This window comes from Poecilia reticulata, linkage group LG13 (genome assembly GCF_000633615.1).
Source record: "Poecilia reticulata strain Guanapo linkage group LG13, Guppy_female_1.0+MT, whole genome shotgun sequence".
Classification (NCBI taxonomy): domain Eukaryota; kingdom Metazoa; phylum Chordata; class Actinopteri; order Cyprinodontiformes; family Poeciliidae; genus Poecilia; species Poecilia reticulata.
This window is the reverse complement of record NC_024343.1, coordinates 31,943,683-31,952,111: the sequence shown is the minus strand read 5'-3', so window position 1 is coordinate 31,952,111 and position 8,429 is coordinate 31,943,683. Positions and strand designations below refer to the sequence as shown.

Sequence of the window (8,429 nt, the reverse complement as noted above, 5' to 3'; positions counted from 1 at the left end):
TGTGTGTGTGTGTGTGTGTGTGTGTGTGTGTGTGTGTGTGTGTGTGTGTGTGGTGGGGAAACTGATCAGGTTAATCTGACTGGCATAAATACGTTTTCATCAGTTTTAAGGAATTATTTACTAAAAACAACCTCCTGTTTTAAGTAAATAATCTTCCTGAAAAGTTACTTGTAAGTTAGTTTTGTCTTAAATCAAATGTATGAAGGTATTTCCACTAAAAACACAAATTTGGTATTTGGTAATACTTTGTGTTTTTGCAATAGTTTTGGTCTAACTTACAGTAATAGCTAATAAAAATCTGCCAATAAAAATTTTAAAATACTAAAAACAACCTCCTGTTTTAAGTAAATAATCTTCCTGAAAAGTTACTTCCCAGTTAGTTTTGTTTTCTTTCAAGTAGCCCAACATATATTTTTGGGGCACTTAAATAATTGACTAAAATACTTGGTAATATTTGTTTTTTTGCCGTTTTCAAACCTTGGGATAAATCACGTTTTCCTCTTTCTCAGGAGGGAAGCCTATAAATCTCCCTCCATCTCGTTAATCTCTGTGATTTTTTCCTCTCCTCTTCATCTCTTTTTGATTCATTGTTGTTTTGTTTTGTTTCCTCTCGCAGATCTCCGGTGTTTTGTTGCCACATTCCTGAAGTTTCTGCAAACAAGATCACGTTTTTCACCCCAGATATGGCTTTTCAGTGCAGGAGAGGAAGCTGATTGATAAAAATATATACTTCAGTCTTCTGCTCATAGTCAAAACACTTTTTAAAAAGCAAAAATGCCAGCAAAGACACCAATCTACCTGAAAACTACAACCCCAAAGAAAGGGAAGAAGCTGCGGCTGCGTGACGTCCTGTCGGGGGACATGATCAGCCCCCCGCTGGGAGACGTGCGCCACAGCGCGCACGTGGGACCGGAAGGCGAGGGGGACATGTTTGGAGACGTGGGTTTCCTCCAGGGGAAGATGGACATGCTTCCGGCCCACGGCCACGCCCGCTCGCACAGCGTGGACCGGGCCGCCACGCAGGAGCCCCGCAGCTTCGCCTACAACGGCTGCCACTACCAGCAGGCCTCCAACGGGCTGCTGAAGAGCACCGTGTCCATGCCGGTGTGCGTCGCCCACGAGCAGGCCCCGCCCAAGCCGCCGCGGCTCCACCTGGACCAGCAGCCAGGGGAGCCGGGTGACGCTCAGCCGGAAGTCTGTGAAGCCCCCGCTGTGCGCAGGCTCGTCCCATCATCCGGGTCCTTCTCGGAGGCGTCGTCGGAGGACTCCGTGTCGGAGACGTGTGGACCCCCGGATGTCCGCCGCGGCCTCAGCCTGGACTCGGACGCCGGGTTGAGCAACGAGGATCTGAGCAGCGAGCGCAGTGACTCGCCATGCCCGGTGCCGGGCCTCCAGCCGGCCGAATCCCTGGCCAGGCTGGACCTGGACCTGGACCTGGGCCCGTCCATCATGGAGGACGTGCTGAGCATCATGGACCGCTATAAGGGTGAAGACGACCGCTGCGAGCTGTGAGGACACGACGCTTTGAGACATGCTGAGAAAAACGGGGAGACTTTACCTGAGTGCAGTGGCGTCCCCAGGAGGGGGGCAAGAGGGGGCCAGGGCCCGGTCTGGAATAATGTGAGGGGGGCAAGAGGGGGCCAGGGCCCGGTCTGGAATAATGTGAGGGGGGCAAGAGGGGGCCAGGGCCCGGTCTGGAATAGTGTTAGCACTCCAGTAAATCATGTTCAGGTCAGACAAAGGCATTCAATCATCTCAAGACATGCACATAAAACCCAATATATACATTCATACAAAACAATTCCAAAAAATATATATAATGATATAAAAAAGTGTGATATAAATCACACTTGTTTAAGAAAGTTAAACATCTGGAAGGAGCCAATTTCAATTGGAAATGTTTTTCTGAAAGCAGTATTTGTGTTTGTGGTGCCATGAATGCTGATTCATGCATTCATAGCCAAATAGTTACCTAAAATAACAAGTAATAATAAATTCTTTGTCATTATTTTTTATCATTTTCACAATAGTATCACAAAATATTGTGATAAAATTCGAAGTCCATATCGCCCATCCCTAATATTTTTCCTTGCCTGGTCTGGCCTCTGGGGGGCGCCACTGATGAAATGCAGAACTGTTGCTGCTTTAGATGCTTCTCCGGAACATGAATCCCGACACAAATCAGCCGCCATCGAAGCGCAGAGCACTTCCTGTTCCCCTTTCTGCTCCTTCAATGGTTGACCACGTGATATTCCCAGACGGACCTGGGAAACCAAACAGCTGCACATTCATTATTAGAAACGTCGCTGGATCTTCTGTCCAATTATGTCTCCTTGGATTAATTTTTTTAGATTTCAGTCACCAGCTACTGTTGATAAGCTGTTGTTGTTGTTTTTTATCAGAAAGAGACTCAGGATGTTTCCGTTTTTATTTTTGGATGGTTTGGAAGCTTTAAGTGTCAGAAAAATGCTCCTTTTTGCAGATTTCCTGTTTAAAATCTCCGTCAACATGAACTTCCTCCAGCATCACAGTAGCCTACCATTGAAATGTTATTTTATTCTGTAAATATTTCTGTAAATCTAAAATAAAGATATTTCTTATAAATAAAGTCTGCTTTCCTGGACAGTTGTTCTCACACATATATAGATAATAAATGTTTTTATGTAATTATTGGTCTATAAAAAAGTTAATTTCTTCTCATTTTGATGATCATGACTCACAGAGGATGAAAAATGTAGAAAATAATCTCAGAAAATGTAAATATTTCAGAGAAATAATAAAATGTTTTTATGATCTGTAAGCCATAGTCATCTAAATTAAAATAAACACTTGGAATATTTCACTCTACATGTGATAAATATAATAAATCAGCTTCACTTTCTGAGATTAGTGACTGAGAACATAGAAATTTTTTACTACTATTATACTTTTTTTTTTTAAATGTACATTATAATAAATATATATTTTTTTGGACTTTTGACATATGTCACTGTTATTAAAATATTAAATATTTATTTTTATTATTTTTAATACATTGTTTTTAGATGTATATTATTTTTCAAATTTAATTAAAATAATTAGTTTATAATTACTGTTAAATATTAGTGTATTTATTTTTTATTATTTTTAATACATCATTTTTATATGTATATTACTTTTTATATTTTATTAAAATATTTTAACATATTAAAAATATATGGAAATATATTTTTAATATATAATTTAATAATACATTATTATTTAATATTAATTATATTAAATTGATCATATTAAATATTAATTGATGTGTTTTATTATATTTAATGCATTTTAATGTATTTATAAATATGTAAAAATCTGAAGAACTCAACCAGCTAGTTTATAAATTTAGTCTTTGCTGCTCCCTAGTGGTAAAATAGAGTTACTACAGCTGTTATTCAGTAAACATTCCTGATTTTAATTTAGTGATTTCACAATTATTTTCTGTATTAGTCGGTAACTGTAGTGATCATGGATCATATTTAATTTTCAAGTTTCAAGGCTTGAAAACTGTAAAGCTGTGTAGACTGTAAAGCATCAACAGTTGATATATTAGCCAATATATCGGTTTTGTTTTGAGTTTTTCAAAATAAAATGTTATTTGCAACTTTTTAAAATTGCACATGCTTTCTCATTGTGAATTTTGGTATAAAGGCTGATGTCTGAAGAGGACATTAAACTCTACTCAATGTGACTGACGTTACTGAATGAAGAACTTACTTGTTTTAATCAAAATAAGCATCAGACACAAACACAAGCCTACAGTTTATGTTGAAGTGAGACCTCATGTTCAGACACGAGCTTTGTTATTCTCTGCTGAGTCGTTTCTGCCATTACCTACTCTAAATATTAGTTTCATACATTTTCTACTAAAAAACTTTGAATTACAAGAGTTTTTTGCGTTTATTAATGTGTTATTTTGTAATTATGTTATTTATTTGTGTTACTTTTGTTGTGATAGTCTGTAAAGTAAACGAGGTTTACATAAAATGGCAGTTTTTCCTGTATCTGATGACATCATCAGTTGCTCACTAATAAAATACTCTTGAGTAATTTTTTTGGATGTCTATTTAAAGCAATGGACATAAATATCCCGACATAATGAAGTTTTTGGTTTTATCATGCAGTTTCCAGTCCGCCCTCTGGTGGCAGTAGAGCGCGAGCAACGTAAATAATCATAGAAGAAGAAGAAGAAGAAGAAGAAGAAGAAGAAGAAGAAGAAGCAGTTTGTGTCGTTGCTAATCTCCGCTTTATCATCTCTTTTTCGTTAGTTTTTGTTTAAAATGAACATTTAAACCCAGGATACTAAGAAGAATTTCTGTTAAACAATCCGCTAACATGAAGTGAGTGTTTTTTTTAGTGGAATAATCATTAAAATAGGAGAAAACGAGTTGGCGGGGTGCTAGTTTTAGCTTGGATGTATGAAGTTTTAGCTAATTTTAATTAACTTAAACTCTGGCTTTGACTTTTCAGGCTGAACATCGAGGGTCTGCTGGTCTATTTTCCTTATGATTACATCTATCCGGAGCAGTACTCTTACATGCTGGAGCTTAAGAGGACTTTGGATGCAAAAGTAGGTTTTTTTTCCCAGTCACAATCTCTTCGATTAAAAAAATAAAATAAAACTTGGGTCTTTTAACGTAAATGTGTCCAACAACCTCACGCAGACAAAGAAACAATCCCTATTGTAAAACCCCATAGGAAATAATTTGTTAATAGTTAACTATTGACATCAACTTTAATTAAAAAGAGAAAGAAACATCCATCCTGTTAGGTGTTTTTCTTGTACAGTTTGTTTACTGGAATTCTCCAAAACTTTTGTATTGGTGGAAAATCTAATTAAATCGGAAATTACTTTATAGCTTTTTATATAAAAGTAGTATTGTAAACCTTATTAATAATTCATTACTGCATTTGTTCTTGTGCCGATCCTTTGCAAAAACAAAAAGGACAAAAAAGAAAATGGTGCTTTTTTATGGCGTCAACAAAATAGATTTGCAGATTATTTCACTAAAATCATGTGAAAATTTGAATTATGTATTTAAAACAAGTTCCTATATCTCCTTGAAAAGTTACTTGTGCGTTAATTTTGTCTTATTTCAATATATTTGCAGTAGAACTAGACAAAAACACTTGGCAAGATTTTGCATTTTTGCACCAAGCATTTAAAAAAAAATCTTATTCCAGTGGAAATACGGTAGTGTTCTTGTTTAAAGTCAATAATTCCTTAATATTGATGAAAAAATTCTAGTTCCATTGGTAAATTATTTCACTTATAACATGGAGAAAAATACATTGGTAAAAGTGTAATAATCAGCCAGAGGAGCTAGAACTTTTTAATTCATATTGAGGAATTGTTGACTGAAAACAAGCTGATATTTCTAGCTGAAGAGATACTTGCTAGTTAGTTTTGCCTTATTTCAAGTGCACTAAGATATTTGAACTGGAAAATAGAATTACTTTTTAAGATTTTGTGTTTTTGCAGTGTGAACTGATCCTGTGTGTGTTCAGGGTCATGGAGTCCTGGAGATGCCGTCAGGAACAGGGAAGACCATCTCTCTACTGTCTCTCATCGTCGCCTACCAGAGGGTGAGTTTCATCTCCAACGTTTGGAGCTTCTGACGACTCGGTTCTGATCGCTTCATCACAGCCTGCTGTGTTTCTCAGGCGTTTCCGCTGGACGTGACCAAGTTGATTTACTGCTCCAGAACAGTTCCTGAAATCGAGAAAGTAAGTCAGGGTCAGATTAAATTACAATAAACATGTTTTCCTCTGTAGTAAACGCTTCTACAGACAAACAAGTGCCGGATTTATAGTAAGTTGGTTTAAAACTTTCTGCTTCTGTGTGTTGAGGTTGTGGAGGAACTCAGGAAGCTGATGGAGTTTTATGCCAAAGAAACGGGAGAAGTGAACAACTTCCTGGCTCTGTCTCTGTCCTCCAGGAAGAACCTCTGCATCCACCCTGAAGTACGAACCGCTGGACTGTCGTTCCAACACCTCTAAGAAATAATATTTATAAAAATAATGATTAGGGATGCAACTATTGATTATTCAAGAGGATTTAATTAATTGGCACATTCTGCAGATCTTCATTTACCCTCTTAAGACTTTTTTATACGCTACTAGAAATAAAAGATATAAATAAACTAACAATTCAATAAAAAATGTTAAATACAAAAATTAACATTTTCTTGGATAAAATGCAGTAACATATAAATAAAAAGACACATCTGCAGCTAAAAAATCCTTCTAAATCAACATGTGGAAAATTTTCTGCTGGACTGAACATGAACACTGTGTGGCTGATCTGGTGATTATTTTGATTAAACAATAATAATAATTGCATGAAAAAGGTACTTAAAATGAAATGTATATATTTTTACATAATTTGAATCAGATGAAGTTAAAACTCACTTGATGAACATGTTTACAGACATTGTGTTTTTTAATCTTAAATGTAAAATGTTTATATTTTTCTACTGGGTTTCTGGGTTAATTAAGCCTCTGAGTGTTGTTCTGTCAGCAAAAGGTCCATTTTAAGAGTGTGTATACTCTAGTTCAGTGTTTTTCAACCTTTTTTGAGCCAAGGTACATTGTTTTAATTGAAGAAATCACGAGGCACATCACCAACCTAAAATGTAAACAAAGATCCTCTGTAGCCGCCTTTATTACATATACAGTCATTCTTATCAAAGTGTCTTGAATAGGAATCAAATAAACACAAAAATGTATTTTTATCATATTTTACATTTCTTATTTCAAATTGCACTTAACATGTCCACTTCAGAAATACACCTGAACAGCCACAACTTCAGAAATACACCTGAACAGCCACAACACTCATATGATGCATGAATGTAGTAACATAATTCTCTTGTTTTAATGTAAAATGCTCTGTATCTACTGCCACCTAGTGGTAATAAAATTGCATGATTACACCGCTAGTCACTACTACAGCAAAGACACTCAAAGATGGCATCATTTGCAGATAATTCGTTTTCAGAAAATCTTTTAAAACCAATTACCGTATTTTCCGGACTATGAGTTCACCATACTATAAACCGTACCTTCAAATTTTTTGAACCCCCCCTGGAAACTTACTTATATCGGCCGCACTGGGCTACAGACCGCTGGTATCTCTGCCGCTCTCGGTTTCCCATAAGGACCCAGCAGAGCGCAGCAGAGGGCTGCGTCCTAATAACTGTTGGACATATTAAGGACGCAGTTCTCCGTCTCCAAAATCCGGTTTTGTTCACGCCGTGCAGCGGCTCTATTTCCCTCCTGTACTGCCAGATCGATACTCCTCAACTTAGAAGCTGCATCATGTGAGTCTGAAAACATTTCTCTGTCGCACCTGCTGCTAGCATGGCTGCTAGCATGTGCTTGTTCTAAATGAAAATTAGTGCTTTCTTCTTTTATTTCCAATTTTGACTTCCAATGATTCACTTCCTGCTAGAGAGCCCCCTGGTGGTTGAAGAAAAATCCACAGAAAAGCCACACCGGGCCACAAGCCGCATGGTTCAAAGCTTAGGAAAAAAGTAGCAGCATATAGTCCGGAAAATATGGTACTGTAGGTGAAACTGGATAATTTCCACGGCACACCTGACGATCGCTCACGTTACACAGTGGTTGAAAAACACTGTTCTAGTTAATGACTAATCACTTTCTACATTAGTTGACAATTATTTCTAATAACTGATTCATCTGATGAATCGTTTGAGCTTTGATAATGATAATAAAATTGTTTCTTTTCTTGGTGCAGGTCAGCTCTCTACGGTTTGGGAAGGAGGTGGACGGGAAGTGCCACAGTCTGACGGCGTCCTACATCCGCGCTCAGCGCCACGGCAATCCCAACCTGCCTGTCTGTCGCTTTTATGAGGTAAGAAAACGCCTGAACTCACAGCAGCCGATGATTTCAACTCACATTTTTACATGAAGCTATGAAAAAAGTAATGAAGCAACTTAAATTTTTACTGTAACATCAGTTTTTTTTATCAGGTTTTATTGGTTGTTGATCAATTCCTTTTAGTCTAAAGACTTAAACACAGAAAATAAAAATGAGCTGCAGGTTCTTTAGTACATTTAATCATTTTGAACCAAATGAATGAATTGGAAGATTATCACCAGCATTAATGTCCCTGATATTCATCAGATGCTAAACGAATTTCACTAAGTCCACCTCTGATGCGTTTATAGGTGGAAAATGGTTGGAGTTCTCAGTTTGGATGCAGTTAATGAACAGAAAGAAAACATTAGAGTTATTGTAGATGAAATAAAAATGGGGAAGAGTAAATTTCCACCAAAAAACTAAAAATAAATCCTACACTGCAAAAATACCAAATTTCACCAAGTATTTTTGTCTGGTTTCTTTTTTTTTTTTTTTTTTTTTTTTTTTTTTTTTTTTTTTTTTT

General features: G+C 36.8%; 2 protein-coding genes and 1 long non-coding RNA gene across 3 annotated transcripts in view; 2 read left to right on the top strand and 1 right to left on the bottom strand.

The window, feature by feature from the left end:
• Positions 1-610, bottom strand: part of LOC108166796 (uncharacterized) — a 2,407-nt gene extending 1,797 nt beyond the window's left edge. The window contains exon 1 of the long non-coding RNA XR_001777178.1: positions 478-610. This is a non-coding gene — a long non-coding RNA (uncharacterized LOC108166796). The remainder of the gene's footprint in view (positions 1-477) is intronic.
• zgc:154093 (cdc42 effector protein 2) overlaps positions 1-2,623 on the top strand; it is a 10,149-nt gene extending 7,526 nt beyond the window's left edge. Inside the window, exon 2 of the mRNA XM_008426644.2 lies at positions 617-2,623. Coding sequence (XP_008424866.1) covers positions 775-1,512 — 738 coding nt within the window. The 5' untranslated portion in view covers positions 617-774 and the 3' untranslated portion in view covers positions 1,513-2,623. The remainder of the gene's footprint in view (positions 1-616) is intronic.
• A 1,587-nt stretch (positions 2,624-4,210) lies between these two features.
• ercc2 (excision repair cross-complementation group 2) overlaps positions 4,211-8,429 on the top strand; it is a 16,987-nt gene continuing 12,768 nt past the window's right edge. Inside the window, exons 1-6 of the mRNA XM_008426643.2 lie at positions 4,211-4,361; positions 4,492-4,591; positions 5,530-5,607; positions 5,686-5,748; positions 5,872-5,985; positions 7,781-7,897. Coding sequence (XP_008424865.1) covers positions 4,357-4,361; positions 4,492-4,591; positions 5,530-5,607; positions 5,686-5,748; positions 5,872-5,985; positions 7,781-7,897 — 477 coding nt within the window. The 5' untranslated portion in view covers positions 4,211-4,356. The remainder of the gene's footprint in view (positions 4,362-4,491; positions 4,592-5,529; positions 5,608-5,685; positions 5,749-5,871; positions 5,986-7,780; positions 7,898-8,429) is intronic.